This window comes from Pelophylax lessonae (assembly GCF_965119305.1).
Source record: "Pelophylax lessonae genome assembly, chromosome: 3".
Classification (NCBI taxonomy): Eukaryota; Metazoa; Chordata; class Amphibia; order Anura; family Ranidae; genus Pelophylax; species Pelophylax lessonae.
In genome coordinates this window covers 317,706,465-317,726,562 of record NC_138770.1, presented here as the reverse complement: position 1 = coordinate 317,726,562, position 20,098 = coordinate 317,706,465, and the positions used below count along the sequence as shown (strand labels likewise).

The 20,098-nt window shown below is 45.8% G+C and overlaps 1 protein-coding gene across 2 annotated transcripts in view; it reads right to left on the bottom strand.

Annotated features, from left to right (window-relative positions):
• Positions 1–20,098, bottom strand: part of CLCN2 (chloride voltage-gated channel 2) — a 684,072-nt gene that overhangs the window by 356,212 nt on the left and 307,762 nt on the right. For both annotated transcript variants that reach the window (XM_082249904.1, XM_082249905.1), the window contains exons 8-9: positions 12,332–12,457; positions 9,433–9,517 (exon numbers count right to left, since the gene is read on the bottom strand). In XM_082249904.1, coding sequence (XP_082106030.1) covers positions 9,433–9,517; positions 12,332–12,457 — 211 coding nt within the window. The remainder of the gene's footprint in view (positions 1–9,432; positions 9,518–12,331; positions 12,458–20,098) is intronic.

Here is a 20,098-nt window from a genome sequence, read left to right as displayed (position 1 = left end):
AGCCAATTTCCCAAAACTGCGCTCTTTGCTAGAAAATATAAAATGGGATAGAACCCTGGGAACAAAGAACATGGAGGAAAAATGGGAGTGCTTCAATAGCATACTAAACAAAGGGATTGGCCAGTGCATTCCAAAGGGAAATAAAATTAAAAGAGCAAAACTAAACCCTGGGTGGCTAAACTCCAACATAAAAATGCATATTAATACTAAAGAAAAGGCCTTCAAAAAATACAAGGCTGAGGGGTCATTGGCAGCATTCAAGCATTACAAAGAGTGTAATAAGAAATGTAAAGACGAAATCAAGGTGACTAAAAAAGAACATGAGAGACATATATCAGAAGAGAGTACAAAAAAAACAAGAAATTCTTTAAGTATATAAATAGTAAGAAAGCAAAGCCAGAACACATTGGCCCTATAAAAGACGATGAAGGGAATCTGGCCACAGAGGACAGAGAGAAGGCGAAAGTGTTAATTTTTTCTCTTCAGTCTTCACAAAAGAATTGGGGGCCTACACTAACCCAGCTTGTAATGCTAAATTAAATAATACACCTCAGGAAGTACCGCCATGGCTAACAGAAGATAGACTTAGAACTAAACTAGAGAAACTTAACATAAATAAATCACTGGAACCGGATGGCTTGCACCCAAGGATTCCTAAAGAGCTCAGCCAGGTGATAGCCAGACCATTATTCTTGATCTTTAAGGATAGTCTACAGACGGGTATGGTGCCAGCTGATTGGAAAAAAGACAACGCGGTACCAAAATTTAAAAAAGGGCCGAGATATATCCCGGGTAACTATATGCCGGTCAGCCTAACATCAGTAGTCTGCAAGATTTTGGAGGAGATGTTAGGAGACTACATACAAGACTTTAGTAATGAGAACAGTATTATTAGTAGTAATCAGCATGGATTCATGAAAAATTGTTCTTGCCAGACCAATCTATTAACCTTCTACGATGAAGTGAGTTGCCATCTAGACAAAGGAAAGCCTGTGGATGTGGTGTATCTGGGCTTTGCAAAGGCATTTGACACAGTTCCCTACAAACGCTTACTGTACAAACTAAGGTACGTTGGTATGGATCATAGGTACCTGGATAGAGAACTGGCTCCAAGGGAGAGACCAGAGGGTGGTGATAAATGGGGAGTACTCAGATTGGGCCGGTGTGGAAAGTGGGGTCCCCCAAGGTTCTGTCCTGGAACCAATCCTGCTTAATTTTTTCATAAACGACCTAGAGGAGGGGATATCTAGCACAAGCTCTGTATTTGCAGATGATACTAAACTAAGCATGCCAATATCTTCGATGCAGGATGTGGAAACCTTACAAGCGGACCTGAACAAAGTAATGGGGTGGGCAACGACATGGCAGATGAGGTTTAATGTTGAAAAATATAAAGTAATGCACTTGGGCGTCAGAAACACCAAAGAAAGCTACTCACTAGGGGAGGAACCTCTGGGTGAATCTAAGATGGAAAAGGACCTGGGGGTCCTAGTGGACAACAGGCTTGGCAGTGGCATGCAATGCCAAGCCGCTGCAAGCAAAGCCAACAAAATACTGGCATGTATAAAAAAAAAGGGGATTTACTCCAGAAATAAAGAGATTATTCTCGCACTCTACAATACTCTGGTCTGGCCACATCTGGAGTATTCCGTCCAGTTCTGGGCACCACTCCTCAGGAAGGATGTGCTGGAGCGAGTCCAGAGAAGGGCAACAAAAATAATTAGGGGAATGGAGGACATTAGCTATGAGGAAAAACTACAAGCATTGAACTTATTCTCTCTGGAGAAGAGACGCTTGAGGGGGGATATGATATCAATGTACAAATACTGTACTGGTGATGACCCTAGCATAAGGAACAAACTTTTCAGAGAAAGGGAATACAATAAGACACGTAGCCACTCACTAAAACTAGAGGAAAAACGGTTTAACCTTAAAATACGTAAGGGATTCTTTACTGTCAGAGCAGTAAGGATGTGGAATTCTCTTCCACAAGCAGTAGAATCAGCAACAATGTAAAAAATTCTGTGTTTTTCTGTCAGTATGGGGTGCTATGTGTACATTCATGAGGAAGAAGAATGAACCTAAATGATTTTAGCAAATGGCTGCAATATAACAAAGAGTGAAAAATTTAAGGGGGTCTGAATACTTTCCGTACCCACTGTATATTAACAAAGTGATTTTCCAGAGACTGCGTCACAGCTGAAGTTTTTCCACAGCACAGTACCTGCAGAAAACTCTGTAGCAAACTAACACAGTAGGCTAAGATCCACAAAGTGCCATTGGCAGAGCCCAGTGCCCTGGGGTAATATTTCAAATTAGCCCCACGATTGTATGACCTCCAAAGCATGGCTGAGAATTAGCAGTACAAGATAGCTCCTGTAAAAAGACAAGTGAAAGCCGCCTTTTAGGGGCCTTAATTGAGGTTACCGGTGTGAAAATGATCTGGATAGAAGAGGAGAAAAAAAAAAAATGTAGAAAAAAATTAATATGGGTTTTTACATCAGAGCTAAGGAAAAAGAGTCCAAACTCCCAAGATACTAGTTAGGCATGACAGGAGATGGGACTATGTGAGGCTGGCTTAAAGCGGTTGTAAACCCCGCTTGGTGATTTTTACCCACAGGTAAGCTTATAATAAAGGCTTACCTGTAGGTAAAATGAATATCTCCTAAACCTGCACGATTTAGGAGATATTCACCCTGCATGCAGCCACTGACATTAGCAGCCCATGTGCTCTGAAAATCCTGATCAGGTGTCCCGGATGAAGTGAGGTCTAGTAACGCAAAGCTAGTTTTTTTTTTTTTTTTTTGCTCTGAGTTCCAGGATGTTGATAGTGAGTTTTGCTCCCCCTGGTCTTTTGTGAAACTGCTTCAAATAAAAATCCATAAGACCCAGGACCCTATGAAGAATCTCCTCGAGGGATGTTTTTTGCTCTTAAGGTCCAAGTATGGGATAGTAGAGAGGGAAGTTTGTTTGCGAAGCGAAAAGGCAAACTTCATCCTGGGTTGTGTCCAGAATGAGTCCTAAGTATTTCAGACAAAGGGGAGGCTGGGGAGCGCAGACTTTTGAAGTTGATAATCCAACCAAAGGCCTGAAGAATCCCTCAAAAGAAGGTAATCTAGGTATCCTGTGCCCTGGATGCCCAGACTTCTTAAGAGCTCAAGTGGGAGTGCAAGCACCTTGTGAGTGCTCTGGGGGCAGAGCAGGGGCGTAACTACAGGGGTTGCAGGGGTTGCAATCGCAACCGGGCCCCATGCTCCAGGGGGCCCATGCAGCTCACCTGTACACCTGGATAGGAGGGGTGACGGGGGCAGCATGTAGATGAATCACTGTCCTCCTTTTTCCTCCTGTAACTGCAGGAGGAAAATGGAGGAGATTGGTTACTCTGTATGCTGCCCGCGCCACTCCTCCTATCCACTTCACTTGTGTTCTGCTGTCTTTGGGCCCCTGTGTGCTCCCCTGGTCCCCCGCCCCTACTGTGCTGCCCCCCCCCCCACTGTGCTCCCTCCCCTCTCCTGTCGGCTGCTGCAGGGGATGTGTCACAATAGAGAACCAGGAAGGGATCAGTAAATATGTCATTTACCAGTTCCTTCCTTTTCTGAATGGACAGAGTCATAGTCAGTGACATTGTAAAAAAATGATAAAAACTAATTAAATTATAATACCAAAAAATAAAAACTACTGACACCAGTGGGTTAACTTCCAGGATCACAAAGGTCACACTTGCGACCGGGGTCCTGGCATTCCACCACCATTGGGAGGCCCCAAGATGGCAGGAAGGGGGCCCAGTGCAGAACTTGTGAAAGGGTCCCCCTGCGGGACCGTAATAAAGGGCCCTGAAATGAGAGTAAAGGGCCCCAGGATCAGTGGGAAGAGCCCCAGGCTTGAAGGGAAGGGCCCCGGCCAGGGGGCCCTTCATGGTTTCTTGCACCAGGGCCCTGAAGGTTCTAGTTACGCCTCTGGGGCAGAGAATAAGCCAAATGACAGTGCGATCAATTGGAATGTGTCTCTGCAAAGCACAGAAAGAGCGGATGAGGTGGGTAAATAGGAATGTGTAGGTAGGCATCTTAAACATCTACTGATGCCAGGTATTTCCTGTGTCTCAAGAGAGGCAATTACTGACCATGCAGATACCATGTGAAAATTTGGAAAACAAAAAGGTACATGTATAGCAATTTTAAGTCCTGAATAGGATAAATACCCCATTGGGTTTTGGTACTGTGAACAGGTTTAAATAGAATCCTTTGAACCGGTCTTCCAGAGGGACTGGATTGACCACTCCCTAGGATAAAAGATGATTGAGGCAGTTTGCAATTCTGACTGTTCCGATTGTCTTTGGGCAGATTTTACCTGGTTTGAGAGAAGAAAAGGTAAGGTGGTAAAGTTTGAAAATATACATTTTTACCCTTGAAAATCACCAACCCAAAGGTCTGGGACATCAGTGACCTAGAGGAATGCAAACTGTCACACGTCCCTTCTCACACTTAAGAGTGAGGCACCCCTTCATCAAGAAAATGACTTTGGGGTAGACTTGGTGAATTTTGTGTTCTTGCACTGAATTTTGTGTTCTTGCACTGAAAGGAAAGGCATCTTTTACAGGCAGCTTTAGCTGTCCAGAATATTAACCATAGGATTCTGTACATATTGACAGAAATGAGAGCCATCATTGACATTTGTGTCATTACTTGTTCTAGAGCAGGGGTCTCCAAACTTTTCAGCCCAAGGGCCACATTGTAGATTTTACAGATATTCGCAGGCCGAAAAAATGTTTTATAAATTAATAAAATGTAAAAAATCCCATCAGAGCCTTTCCGCACATCTGTGCCCCCATCAGAGCCGAAAACACATCTGTCCTCCCCATCAGTACCGAAAACACATCTGTCCTCCCCATCAGAACCGAAAACACATCTGTCCTCCCCATCAGAACCGAAAACACATCTGTCCCCATCAGAGCCGAAAACACATCTGTGTCCCCCCCATCAGAGCCAAAAACACATCTGTGTCCCCCCCCATCAGAGCCAAAAACACATCTGTGTCCCCCCCATCAGAGCCAAAAACACATCTGTGTCCCCCCCATCAGAGCCAAAAACACATCTGCCCCCCCATCAGAGCCAAAAACACATCTGCCCCCCCATCAGAGCCAAAAACACATCTGCCCCCCCATCAGAGCCAAAAACACATCTGCCCCCCCATCAGAGCCAAAAACACATTTGCCCCCCCATCAGAGCCAAAAACACATTTGCCCCCCCATCAGAGCCGAAAACACATCTGCCCCCCCCCATCAGAGCCGCAAACACATCTGCCCCCCCATCAGAGCTGAAAACACATCTGCCCCCCCCCCCCATCAGAGCTGAAAACACATCTGCCCCCCCCCCCCCCATCAGAGCAGAAAACACATCTGCCCCCCCCCATCAGAGCAGAAAACACATCTGCCCCCCCCCATCAGAGCAGAAAACACATCTGCCCCCCCATCAGAGCAGAAAACACATATGTCCCCCCATCAGAGCCGAAAACACACATGTCCCCCCCAATCAGAGCCGAAAACACACATGTCCCCCCCAATCAGAGCCGAAAACACACATGTCCCCCCCAATCAGAGCCGAAAACACACATGTCCCCCCCAATCAGAGCCGAAAACACACATGTCCCCCCCAATCAGACCCGAAAACTCACATGTCCCCTTCAATCAGAGCCGAAAACACACATGTCCCCCCCCCCCCATCAGAGCCGAAAACACACATGTCCCCCCCCTCCCGTCAGAGCCGAAAACACATATGTTCCCCCCCCATCAGAGCCGAAAACACATATTCCCCCTCCCCCGTCAGAGCCGAAAACACATATGTCCCCCCCCCCCCATCAGAGCCAAAAACACATCTGCCCCCCCATCAGAGCCAAAAACACATCTGCCCCCCCATCAGAGCCAAAAACACATCTGCCCCCCCATCAGAGCCAAAAACACATCTGCCCCCCCCCATCAGAGCCAAAAACACATTTGCCCCCCCCCCATCAGAGCCAAAAACACATTTGCCCCCCCCCATCAGAGCCAAAAACACATTTGCCCCCCCCCCCCACCAGAGCCAAAAACACATCTGCCCCCCCATCAGAGCAGAAAACACATCTGCCCCCCCCATCAGAGCAGAAAACACATCTGCCCCCCCATCAGAGCAGAAAACACATCTGCCCCCCCCCCATCAGAGCCGAAAACACATATGTCCCCCCATCAGAGCTGAAAATACATCTGCCCCCCCCCCCATCAGAGCAGAAAACACATCTGCCCCCCCCCATCAGAGCAGAAAACACATCTGCCCCCCCCCATCAGAGCCGAAAACACACATGTCCCCCCCCCATCAGAGCCGAAAACACATATGTTCCCCCCCCCCCCATCAGAGCCGAAAACACATATTCCCCCCCCCGTCAGAGCCGAAAACACATATGTCCCCCCCCCCATCAGAGCCGAAAACACATATTCCTCCCCCCCCCCATCAGAGCCGAAAACACATATGCCCCCCCCCCATCCAGAGCCGAAAACACCCATGTCCCCCCCCCCCCATCAGAGCCGAAAGCACATATGTCCCCCCCCCCCCATCAGAGCCGAAAAAACATCTCTTAACCCCCCCCCCCATCAGAGCCAAAAACACATCTGCCCCCCCATCAGAGCCAAAAACACATCTGCCCCCCCCCCCCATCAGAGCCAAAAACACATCTGCCCCCCCCCCAGAGCCGAAAACACATCTGCCCCCCCATCAGAGCCGAAAACACATCTGCCCCCCCCCCATCAGAGCCGAAAACACATCTGCCCCCCCCCCCATCAGAGCCGAAAACACATCTGCCCCCCATCAGAGCCGAAAACACATCTGTCCCCCCCATCAGAGCCGAAAACACATCTGTGTCACCATCAGAGCCGAAAACACATCTGTGTCACCATCAGAGCCAAAAACACATCCGTGTCCCCATCAGAGCCAAAAACACATCTGTGTCCCCATCAGAGCCAAAAACACATCTGTGTCACCATCAGAGCCAAAAACACATCTGTGTCACCATCAGAGCCAAAAACACATCTGTGTCACCATCAGAGCCAAAAACACATCTGTGTCCCCATCAGAGCCAAAAACACATCTGTGTCCCCATCAGAGCCAAAAACACATCTGTGTCCCCATCAGAGTCTCCACCACACTGGTTCACACTGACATCTGCGAACCACTGGGGGTGTCAATGTAAAGTTAATGACACCCCCAAATCGGTTTTCAGATCGCAGTGCAAACTATGAAATGGTACAGGAATTGGATCGCATTGGTGTGAACACCCATGAGATCTAATTCCAGTGCAGACCAAAAAAAGGGTCCTGCACCATTTTGGTCCAAATTTATGGCTGAAATTGCATGGCACAGACATCGCATCTGATCTACACAGCAATGCGGTGCGAATCACATGCAATGTCCATCACAGCACAAGTGTGAACCCAGCTTTAGTTAAACTAACTTAAAACTCCTATCTATCCAAACAGAAAGCAGAGAATTTGATAGTCTTTAGACTTCGACCCTTAAAGCGGAGTTCCGGCCTCGGGGGTCAAATTTAGATGAAAATACCCCCGGGACAGTCAGGGCTAGTACATTCCACAATGGACAGCCTCTGAACTGTCCTGGGTCGCACTTACCTGTAAGAAGAAATACTTACCTTGAAAAGTTCTTCTCCAGCACTGCCATCTCAGGTATGGGCAGCTGAAGCCAGCGCGTCCTCTTCTGCGGCCTCTTCGGTGACATCGGAGTCCCACAATGCACTGCACCAGCCCCGCTCGTCACTTCCGGTGCAAGCGCAGCAGCTGAAGCCAGCGCGTCCTCTTCTGCGGCCTCTTCGGTGACGTCGGAGTCCCACTATGCACTGCACCGGCCCCGCTCGTCACTTCCGGTGCAAGCGCAGCATCCCTGCACAGCTTTTGGGCATGCCCAGAAGCGGTTTAGCAGGGAATGCCGCGCCTGCATAGGAAGTGATGAGCGGGGCCAGTGCATTGACTCCTGAGAGCGATGATGTTCAGCTCCCAGGAGTCATCGCAAACCGGAAGTGACGGTGCGGGCCGCGGCCGCAGAGGGAGGAAGTGGAAGGAAGGCGAGTATATTTTCTTCAATATCAAGGTAAGTGACCAACAAGAAAAAAAAAATTGGGAGCATCCATTTCTTTTTCAGGTAGCCTTCAGCAAGCGGATGGCCCAAAATCGATGTTTTCGATTTTGACGCTGAAACTCCGCTATAATTAGATTTGACATAAACTGTTGAGATGGTTTATAAAAGGGCCACTGAATTGATTTTTCTTCTATTTAAAGCAGATTTCCTATCTGCAGTCAACCCTTTTAGGAATCGCTATCATGCAAACCGATTTGGGTGTGTCATTAACTTTACATTGATACCCCCAGCGGTTCGCAGATGTCAGTGTGAACCAGTGTGGTGGAGACTCTGATGGGGACACAGATGAGCTTTCGGCTCTGATTCGGGGACAGATGTCCCCTCATAAGAGCCTAACTGAACTGGACATCAAATATAAATTAAATATCAGGTTCCATCTGTGCCAATGTTAAGCAGAATTCCTGCAGTTGTAGGTGTAGAATGTTGGCATGATCAACCATATTCCCACAAAATGGTTAAAAGGGACATACAATAGCTGCTTGTTTAATTAGCTGTCCAGCAGAAAGAGTGGGCTTCATTTTACATAAAAACAATAAACATGTTTTTTTAGCTTTACTTAATTCTGTAGCTGGGATCATGTAACAGATAACTTGAGTTACATAGCGCACTAGTAACCAAGTAATGTCAATTTTTCAAACACCAAGGGCCTAAGACACATATTCATAAGTCTACAAGCCACTGAACATTATAAGAAACAAAAAAAAAAAAACAAATCTGCAACCAGTATTTACCTTCTTAAATATATCTGAATCACAAAAAAGTGGTTAATTGCAATAAACAAAGTAAGTGGTTGTAAACCCCATTCATGAAATTTGATATAAGCTTATCTTTCTGTAGTGTTTACTTATCTCTCTCCAAAGCTCTAAGTGATGTTTCTCTATTATCAACGAGTCACTTCTGACAAGTTTTCAGACACATGAGATAACAGTAGCTGAAAATTTGTGTCGGGGAGGGAGATTAGCAGGGAGCTTGTCTATTCCTCCAGGGGGGAAGGGGGTTTGCCTTTCCTCCAATCAGCCCTCACACAGTGTAAGCCTAGACTCCCCACCCACTGCTAAAAGAGGAATAAAGATTTCTAACACAATCAGCACTTCCCAAAGAGTGTAGAAAGGGAAAGACAGCAGACTTATGTAGGAGGATTTGTTTCATCTCTGTGTATCATTTGAGGCTATTCACTTCACTGGGTATAGGAGAGGGTTTACAACCACTTTAAAGATAAATACTGCAAAGCAACAAGAATTATATAGCTGACACTTACCCAATGACAGCAAAAGCTGGAAGTTCCTGCAGGTCAAAGGGAAAGTCCAAGCGAAAGCGGGTTTTAAATAAAGCGGTGATGGTCTCTGAAACGGAAGTATAGAGACTGGTGAACTTTATGGAAATTATGAAACTGGCAACATGGTCGAGTACAAGATGTCTCATCAGCTTTGCCAACCACACTTCAGCTCATGGCAATTATTAACACTACAGCCAACATCCCCAAACAACTCTATGAGATGTTTTTTTTTTTATTATGGCAATGCTTGCTCGAAGAAGGAACTGTAGGTACAGATGATCAGCCAGGGTACAGGGGACAATTCCAGGCCTGTCTTACTTGATTTCCAGGCTCCTGTCATTGTATTATACAACTAGAGCCATCATCTCTAGTGACTTTATGCTTTATGGCATTAGTGATGAGAATGATTTTTTTTTCTTTGGTATATTCTTGCAGTCACTGTTTTTTCATTGCTGTTAACAGCTGATCAGATGTGTCATATCATCTTAGAACACACACAAATATACGATTGATTGGAATTGCTTTTATTAGCATTCCCAAACAAAAACCTATGCAGGCTTTGTCTGCCCCACAATACTGTGAATGCACACCTCCTGGGATACCAGGTGAAAAGTACAAATAGCGGGTGAAAGAAATAATAAAGCAAGACAGGAGAGATTGCATGAAACCGAATATTTGAAGGGACATGATCAGACACTGTTCATTTTACTGTCACAACTCTGTAAAACACCACTTCTAGTTTTCTTTTTTTTTTTTTTAATAAAGCTTATGGTCTTAATGATCACTATTTTCTGTTTCTGCCTATAACAAACTGCATGTTTTCTATCAAAAATCAATTACTCATCTAAAGGTGTTTTAAACCCTACAGGAACATATAGTTTTATACACGTTTTCTTCATGAAAATTACTGTGAACTAGTCGATATTTAAAATATATAAGTCTTAATATGAATAAAAAAGTATTTTTGTATTTGCTGTAAAATTTGTTTCCTGCAGTGTATTTACGAATACAGGACTAAAAGGAAATCAGATATGAATTGGGAATTTATGCTGCCTACAAGAGATCTGGACATTAACAAACACAAAAAAACCTGTTGGTAAACCAATTCTAAACACCTCCCACTGCCATCCTGCATCAAATTTGTAGAAAAGTAAGGCCACCCATAGACGGAGCGATTTTCTTAAAAGGAAAGTAAATCGCGTGATTCCCATATCCACACAGTTCGTGTTGACAGGGGCTGCTAGCAATAATCGCATGTACAATCCGGCATGCTGGTTGCCCATACATGGTTCAAATCTCAGCCAGTTCCTGCTGAACCAGCAGAGATTTAAACCCTCTATAGCTTAAGATTAGGGATGGATCACAAACACAGAGGGGTGGGAACAGTTGGACAGCTCCTGAACTGAAAAATCTGGATCTGGGAACAGTCTCGGGAGTTTGCTCAGTTCAGAGTTTTTCTTCCACAAGACATTGTCCAGAATGAGACCCAGATACTTTAAGCCATGAGTTGGTTCCACTTCTGTAGGTTCAGTAACCAAACTTATGGAGAGGTAGAAAAAGAAAAATCAAACGTTTTCCAAACAGGAAATACATCCATTCTAATAGGACACTAGCAAAAAATGGAGCATGATGGGAGTGTGGGGGGTTATGCCCGACTTGACCAATAGTTTTTTTATTTTCCAGTTCCCAGTTCCTCATGGGGACAGCAGTGTAACCAACTTGTTTCAAATTTTTACTTCTGAGCCTGTGTCCCTTAATGAACAATAATGAAATTATCTTCAGGAGCACCCTGAGATTTATTGAAACCTAATGGATAAGTGGCCTCATTGGCTAGAGAGAACTTGACGGAGGCGGGAAGAGCTGGGTCAGCCCAAAAATGATTAGAAGGTTTTAGAGTGTGTGGGAATTAACATATTAGTGTGCCCCAGGCTTTGCTCCCTACAAAAAGCCCCTCAAGATACTGGACGGTATGTGCAGGCACCTTAAGGTTGCTGCATTATATTTCAATTAACAGTTTGATATTCTTCAACAACTGACAGATGTACCCTAATTCTTTAGTTAGCATGTAAACAGTGTACTATAAACAAATGTCAAAAATGGTGTCTGTGCATGCTTGTTAGTGATTATACCAAGACACAGCCTGCCGCCCCCCTTCCTAGGCCTCTCTGCATGGTTGTTTATAGCCTATTCTTGGACTTTATACTCTCGGTAATACAAATGGAACCTATTCTTGGTAATACTGATGGAACCTATTGCAGATGAAGTATACCAACTTCCTAGGTCTGAATACTGTGATGGTCCTTGAGCCCCGGTTCACACTTATGCGATGCGGGAAGGCTGCGAATCCGCAGCCTGTTCCCGCATCGCAAACACTGCCATATGCGATACGCTGGGGGTGTCAATGTAATCTTAACGACACCCCCAGTTTGATCCCATATCGCAGTGCGATCTTGCAGTTCGCACAAGATCGGATCGCACAAGTGTGAACCGCTGTGCGATCCGATCCTGATGCGGCTGCCAAAAAGGGTCCTGTGCGTGTTTGCTGCGGGTGCGGTGCGAATTTAGCCATACAAAGTGTATGGCTAAACTCGCACCGCACAGCCGATCGCATGTAATGAAGGAGCAGTGCGCTCCGACATTACATGCGAACGCCGCAGCCGCACAAATGTGAACCGGCTCTCAGTCTTGTATTTGCTTCAGCCTGGAACATTTTAGATATAAGATTGCTCCTGTTCAGAGTTTTTTTCTAGGATCCACAGCTGTACTGATGCATATCTAAAGTGCTGCCATGTAAACCTGTATTTCATTGTGAATACTGCTACTGTCTTTTTTCGAAAATGAAAAATTACAGAAAAAAAAGAAAAATGGTGTCTGTGCTTACCCTCATCCTTGTTCCACACAGCTAAGACTCGGAATATGAAAGCGCTGAAGGTAGCAGCAAAGAAACCACGCCAGTAATTTCTCACAGCAAAAAATGTTGAAGTGACTTCAATGCTAAATAGAACACCTTAATTTGTAAAGAGCAGAAAAAAAAAATTCAGCTTTACCAACACATCATAGACACAATCTACAATAAGTGTGTGTGTGTGTGTGTGTGTGTGTGTGTGTGTGTGTGTATACACATAGCAATAAAATGTTAATTAGGCAAAAAAATATAAATCTATTAAGAAGTCTGCACTTTTATAGTCATTTAACCACTTTACCACCGCCCACAGTAATATTACTGCGGCAGAGTGGCTCGTTATCGTCTGACGACGTAGTACTACGTCGTCAGACACTCCCCCTTCTGGGCGGCGCTTGCGCGCCGCCGGAGGCTCGCTCCCGCTGTTTTCAGTCACAGCGGGAGTCGGGCCAGGGGAGGAGCAGCGGCGATCGCCGCCGCTCTTCCCCCGATCGTCGGGGATCTAGTGTGGAGATCCGCCCGCCTGTGTAAACACAAGCGGGCGGATCTCCATAGTGACAGGGAGTGACAGATCGGACTGTTCAGCATAGCTGGACATCCGATCTGTCCATGACTCACTCAGTCCCCTCCCCCCCCCACACGTCAGTAAGCACCAGGCATACATTAACCCCTCCCTCTCCAATAAAATGAACCCCTTCCCTGCCAGTGTCATTTTTACAGTAACAGTGCATATGTATAGCACTGATTACTGCAGTAATGTCACTGGTACCCCCAAAAGTGTCAAAAATGTCAGTCAAGGGTCCGATCTGTCTGCCGCAATGTCGCAGTCCCGCATAAAAAAAAAAATCGCAGATCGCCGCCATTACGCGTTAAAAAAAAAACACCAAAAATGACAGAAATCTTTCCCTTTGTTAGGAAACGCAATAACTTTTGCGCAAACCAATCAAAATACGCTTATTGTGATTTTTTTTTACCAAACATAGGTAGCAGAAAACAAATTGGCCAAAAATTTTTAAAAAAATTGGTTTTTACATTTTTTTGGGGGGGAATTTCATATAAAAAAAATGTTAAAAATATTGTTATTTTTTTAAAATAAACGCTCTTTTTTTGTTTATAGCGCAAAAAGTAAAAATCGCACAGGTGATCAAATACCACCAAAAGAAAGCTCTGTTTGTGGGAAAAAAAGGATGTAAATTTCGTTTGGGTACGGCATCGCACGACCGCGCAATTGTCAGTTAGATTCGCACAGCGCCGAATCGCAAAAAGTGGCCTGGACGGAAGACAGCAAAATCCTCCGGTGGTAAAGTGGTTAAGAGTATTTAGATTGTAATTATAAATGATTGTAAAAGGCAAGACATTCATTACCTTAATGCATTCCCTCCATTAAGGTAAAAAAAAAGTCCCAATGGTTGTATTAAGATAAAAAACCTGTGTGCAGAAGCCCCTCTCAGCCCCCTAACACTTACCGGAGGTCCCTCTCTGTCCAGCGATGGGCACGAGTGTCTCAGCCAATCCGAGATTCTTACTCCTGATTGGCTGCCACTGCTGTCAATCAAAATTAAGCTAGCCAATCAGGATAGAGGGGGGTGGGGCCGGGTCGGGCTCTGTGTCTGAATGGACACTGGGAACTGTGACTTAGCTCAGGTGCCCCCATAGCAAGCTGCTTGCTGTGGAGGGGCACTTAACAGGATGGAGGGGCCAGGAGAGCAGAAGAGGGACCTGAGAAGAGGATGATCCAAGCTGCTCTGTGCAAAACCACTACAACAGAGCAGGTAAGTATAACAGGTTTGTTATTTTTATTAGAAAAAATTAGATTTTTGTCTTACTGTAAAATCCATTTCTCTGAAGTTCATTCGCGGACACAGCTCCTGATCTTATTAACCATTGGGTTATACTGCTCCCTACAGGAGTAGGACACTAAGCGGAAAAAAAAGTACCAGTGGGTATACTCCCCCTCTCTGCTATATGTACTCAGTTTTGTTACAAGCAGTGTCAGAAGAAAATACAACTCCACAGAGGGGGTGGGTGCTGTGTCTGTCAATGAACATCAGAGAAATGGATTTTACAGTAGGACAAAAATCCAGTTTTCTCTTTCAATCATTGACGGACAAAGCTCCTGATCTTCTTAACCATTGGGACATCTCAAAGCAGTGTTAAACATGAGGACAGCAGATCCTCCCTGAGAGGAAGCTTCTAAGGAACCCCGGTGACCAGCTGCAGCAGATCGGCGTACCAGGCCCGGTGAGGCCAGTCCTGGGCCACTAAGGTGACCGGAATGCCTTCTGCCTTGATCCTGCGTAGAAGTCTTGGCAGAAGTTTGAGAGTAGGAAAGACGTATATCAGAGGATACTGACCCCACGGGCCACTGTGGCATCCGCCAGAGGATCCTGTGACCGTGCCACGAACTTCTGCACCTTTCTGTTGAGCCGAGACACCAACAGATCCACCTTGGGGATGCCCCACCAGAGACAAAACTGATGAAACACCTCCGGATTATTGTGTATGGTGGAAAGGGCTGAAACTAAACGTTCTGCCCACCTAAGAATGTCAGCTACCTCCAGAGCCATCCGGACACTTCTTGAGCCCCCTTGGTGATTGACATAAGCCACGGCCATGGCATTGTCTGATTGAATGCGCACTGGACATCCTTGGAGATGATCCGTCCAATCTTCCTGGCACAGTCTGATCGCTCAGAGCTCCAGGACATTGATCGGTAGTCTGGACTTGTCCAGGGTCCGGAGGTATGACCATCTTCTGGACAGCAGGAGACGAATTGCAGCCTGCAGCTTCTGGAGTTTGTCCAGAAGAAGGAGCACTCTTTCTAAGGCTGAGTCTCAAGGCTGACCCAGATAGTCTAGTTACGGGGCAGAAACCAAGGCAGACTTCTGAAGATTCAGAATCCAGCTAAACTCCATCAGGGTCCGTATGGTGAACTCTGGGTTTGCCACCTGCACAGTAGGAGATTCTGCTCACAGAAGAAGGTCATCCAAGTAGGCCAGGACTGCAATCCCCCGCTGACATAACAATATCAGCACCGGGGCCAACACTTTCGTGAAGACTTGAGAAACGGAGTCAAGAGCAAAAGGGTAATGCCACAAACTGATAATGCTCCTCTTTCACAGCAAAGCGGAGAAAGCGCTGGTGACCGACACACATTGGCATGTGAAGGTAAGCATACTTGATGTTGATGGAGGCAAGAGAATCCCCCTGATGCAGAGAAGCCACCACCGTGCGAATGGACTCCATTCTGAACTTCTGAACCTTTCCAGATGGTAAGAATGAAACTTGATCTTGTAGCCAGACCGTATAACTTTGTGGACCCACTTGTCTTGTACCAGGGAAATCCACGGGGCCGGAAAACCAGCGAAGACGTCCACCCACCCCAGATACCAGTGATGCTCCCCCACCCCAGCACCTTCATGCTGAAGCAGCCTTGTCCGCGGGTTTGGAGAAGCCCGCTATTGACTTGCCAGACCAAGTTTGCTTGCATTCTCCAGAGGAGGCCATGAAAGGCTTTGACCCCTTGTCAGTCTGCCGTGAGGGACAAAAAAAAAAAAAAAAACCTTTATAAGGAGAGGGGCCCACGTCTACAACGAGGGTCCTTGCCCTTAGTAGCCAGCGCAAGAAAGGTACTCTCCCCCACCCGTGAGACATTTAATCTGTCATCTAGGGTCATCTAGGGTAGCGCCAAACAGGTGATCTCCTTGAAACGGAAGATCGGTCAAGGCCTTTTTTTTTTTTTTAGAAGTCTGGCCCGCAGACCAACATTTGAGCCAAAAGACACACCAAAGGACGACTGCCGAAAGAGAGCCGAGACACTAGGGGAGCCAGGGAGCCACATCCAAAGAGGCATCACAGATAAACTGCAGCCCCTGGACCAGCTGGTCCGCCAGCTCGACAAAGGCAGGGGGGAGCTGCTCCCCCTCCAGGTCACGGCGCCAAAGCTTAGCCCATTCCGTCAGAGTCTGCGACACCAGGGCAATGGTAAATATCGGCCTCAGTTCCAAAGCAGCCAGGGTGTACAAATTGCGGGCCACGGACGCTGCCTTCCTGTCAGCCGGGTCCTTAAAGGCTGGGCACCTCTCAAGAAAGAACCCCTCGCTATCGAAATGGGGGGCTGTCGGCCAGGAGGAACACAGTGACTCGGGCTGAGATCTGGTCGTATGCGACCTTGCGAGGCGTTTAGCTCGCAGGCCGGCCCCCGTTCGGTGGGGCTATGTCACGATCGACCTAGCGCGGAGCTGAGGTCTGCTCATGCTCGCTGAGGTCTGCTCATGCTCGCTGGCCAGACTTGGGTGACAACTGGATCCAGATTACCCAGCCTTTTGCCCAGACCAGCAGTTTTTCTATATAACACCCCCCCCCCCAAAAAAAAAGATTAAAAATCAAATGTTTTCATTCTTTTAGGCCAATTTGTATTCTCCTACATATTTTTGGTAAAAAAAAAACAAAAACAAAAAAAAAAAGCCGTAGTTTGATTGGTTTGCGCAAAAGTTATCACATCACTAACTAGGGGAAGATGTATGTCATTTTTATTCTTTTTTTTTTTTTTTTTATTTACTAGTAATGGCGGCAATCTGCGTTTTTTAGCAGGACTGCGACATTGCGGTGGACAGATCAGACCACTGACATTTTTGACACTTTGGGGGGACCAATCACATTACTAATCAGTGCTAAAAATATGCACTGTTACTGTAATAATGACATTGGCAGGAAGGGGTTAACCTAGGGGTGATCAAAGGGTTAAGTGTGAGCCTAGGGGAGTGTTTACTAACTGTATGGGGGAGGGGCTTGTGAAATGATCAAAGAGACCGGTGATCCTATATAGAAGGTCCACAGGCACTCTGTGTTCATTTCAGAGAGAAGAACGATCGGCTGTGTTTTCTCTCTCAGCGGGGAGCGATCGCGGGTGCCCGGCCGTCAACCTCGTGCATTGGCATCCCCACTGCCTAGTGGGGGCAACCGGCGGCCCCCGCTTGCCCGCCCCCCAGCACCAGGTAGGGCTAAGTTGGTTCACACAGGAGAGGTTGCCTGCCGCAGTAAATGAGCGGCGGGCGGTCTTAAAGCAGTTAATAGGTAAAAAAACAAAAACAGACTTTACAATCAGTTTAAATTTATTTTCAGTGTCCGTGTGCTTTAGGTAGACTAAAAAAGCATTATGTGTACTATTGTTTCTGGGCCCTACTACAGGTACAAACAAATAACACACATGTGGTATTGCTACAATCGTCAGGCGCAGGAGAATTTATTTAGGGGGTTTTTTAGTAGTAGGTAAATGCAAGAAATATACAGCTAGCTAAAAAATATATATTGTTTTTACCAGTGTATGCCAAGGTTTCTTTGATCGTAAAAAATAAAAAAATCAGGATTTATCCATTATAGTTTACCACAATGAAAGCCAAGTTTGTCCAGGAAAAAAAAAAAAACACAAGTTAAAATTCATCTGGAAATACCAAGCGGTTGTGATGATATATACAGCTTTACCAACACCTGACAAAGTTGCAAAGCTGTGTTCAGGCATTAGGATTTATTTTACCCTTCGTCATGAAGGGGTTAACTCATCTCTATCCTCCCACTGTATGTGACCTGAACATCAACCTCTTCACCACCTATGCCCTCTGTGTAGGATATGGTATTAATGATGAGCTGTATCTAGTGCACCATTATCAAGCTCTATGTTTTAATGACCCCAATACCAGCATGTTTCCTAATTTCCAAAAAAATGTGGTAAACAGCTTGGTGTGTCTACTTTTCATAAAGGGATAATTTGTATTTGTAATATACTGCATATCATGAATTTATTTTAGAATTTTATGCAATACAAAAATAAATTCGGACAATGAAACAGTAAAATAGTTAGAAGGCTGTCCTGCATTTTTATTCTTTAAACAGAAAGTAAAGAAACAGTTATTTTCATTCAAAAATGTTGGACATGTAGTCCCATCCCCTAGTACCTAGTGTTAGTGGCCATCATCTCAGTAAGTAGAGACAGGGAGGGTACCCCCAATTGTTTGCGACTGTGAATGCCACTAGACACTAAGAAGAATACAACTAAGTAATAAAATAATCAAAACTTTATACACAAAAGAAAGAATATGGCACAGGTTGATGATGCAACCAGATACATAGCTTGTATATACATACTTGTATATCCAGTTGCGATCTGGTTGCGTCATCAACCTGTGGCATATTCCTTTCTTTTGTGTATAAAGTTTTGATTATTTTATTACTTAGTTGTATTCTTCTTAGTGTCTAGTGGCATTCACAGTCCCAAACAATTGGGGGTACCCTCCCTGTCTCTATTTCTCTTTGCATAGCAAAAAATAAAACATCCAGTGATAATTTAATACCACAAAAAAAAAAAAAATGTATTTGGGTTTACAGTTGCATGACAGTAATTACCAGCCAAATTACATTGGATATAACACACCCCCTGTTAAAATGTTGGGTTTCTGTGATGTAAAAAAAAAAAAAAAAAAAAGGGACAAAGAAATAATTTCATTATTTTTTCCACCTTCAATGTGACCTATAAACTGTACAACCTAATTGAAAAACAAACTGAAATGTTTTAGAGGGGGGTAAAACGAAAAAACTAAAATAGTGTGGTTGCATAAGTGTGCACACCCTCCTAACTGGGGATGTAGATGTGTTCAGAATTAAGCAATCACATTCGCGCTCATTTTAAATAGGAGTCAGTACACACCTGCCATCATTTAAAGTGCCTCTGAATAACCCCAATTAGAGTTTGACTGTCAGCTTCCAAAGAATCAGAAGGATCTCATTGTTAAGGCCCCATGCACACGGGACGTTTTTAACGCCGCTGTAAGCAGCGTCAGGCGTTTTCTTTTTGCAGCCTATAAACGCCCCTCCATGTTATTCTATGGCCTCATGCACACTCAGACGTTTTTGAGCTGTAAGTGGCTTAGGCGTTTTTAGGCTGCAACAAGAACCCACCACCTGCGCGTTCTGAGGACCAGCGTTACAGCGTTAAAAACGCCTGACGCTGCTAAAAGCTGAATAACTTTGCTATAACGTGGCTTAACGTGCGTTAAGCCACGTTATACGTTTTTTTTTCTTCCATTCAAAATCAATGGTTCCCTATGGGATCCTATTGATTTGAATGGAGGTCGCACCGCAACACCGCAAGTCGGATCCGACTTGCGGGGTGACTTGCGCTGTGGGAATCTTGAGGGGGAACGCCACGCCAAAATGGGAAAAAAACGGCGTGGGGTCCCCCCCAGGGTTCCAAACCAGGCCCTTCGGGTCTGTTATGGAATTTGAGGGTAGCCCCATGCCGAAAAAACGGCGTGGGGTCCCCCCCAAGATCCATACCAGACCCTTAACCGAGCATGCAGCCCGGCAGGCCAGGAAAGGGGAGGGGACGGGCGAGCGGCCCCACCCCCCCTGGACCACACCAGGCCACATGCCCTCAACATGGGGGGGTGTTGGTGCTTTGGGGCAGGGGGAGCTCTGCACCCCCCACCTCAAAGCACCTTGCCCCCATGTTGATGAGGACAAGGGCCTCATCCCCACAACCCTGGCCGGTGGTTGTGGGGGTCTGCGGGCAGGGGGCTCATCGGAATCTGGAAGCCCCCTTTAACAAGGGGGCACCCCAGATCCCGGACCCCCTCCCTATGTGAATGGGTATGGGGTACACTGTACCCCTACCCATTCACCCCATAAAAGGCAGTGTATGGAAATAACAACAAGAGACGTTTTGGAAAGTTTATTAAAAATCTTCATCCG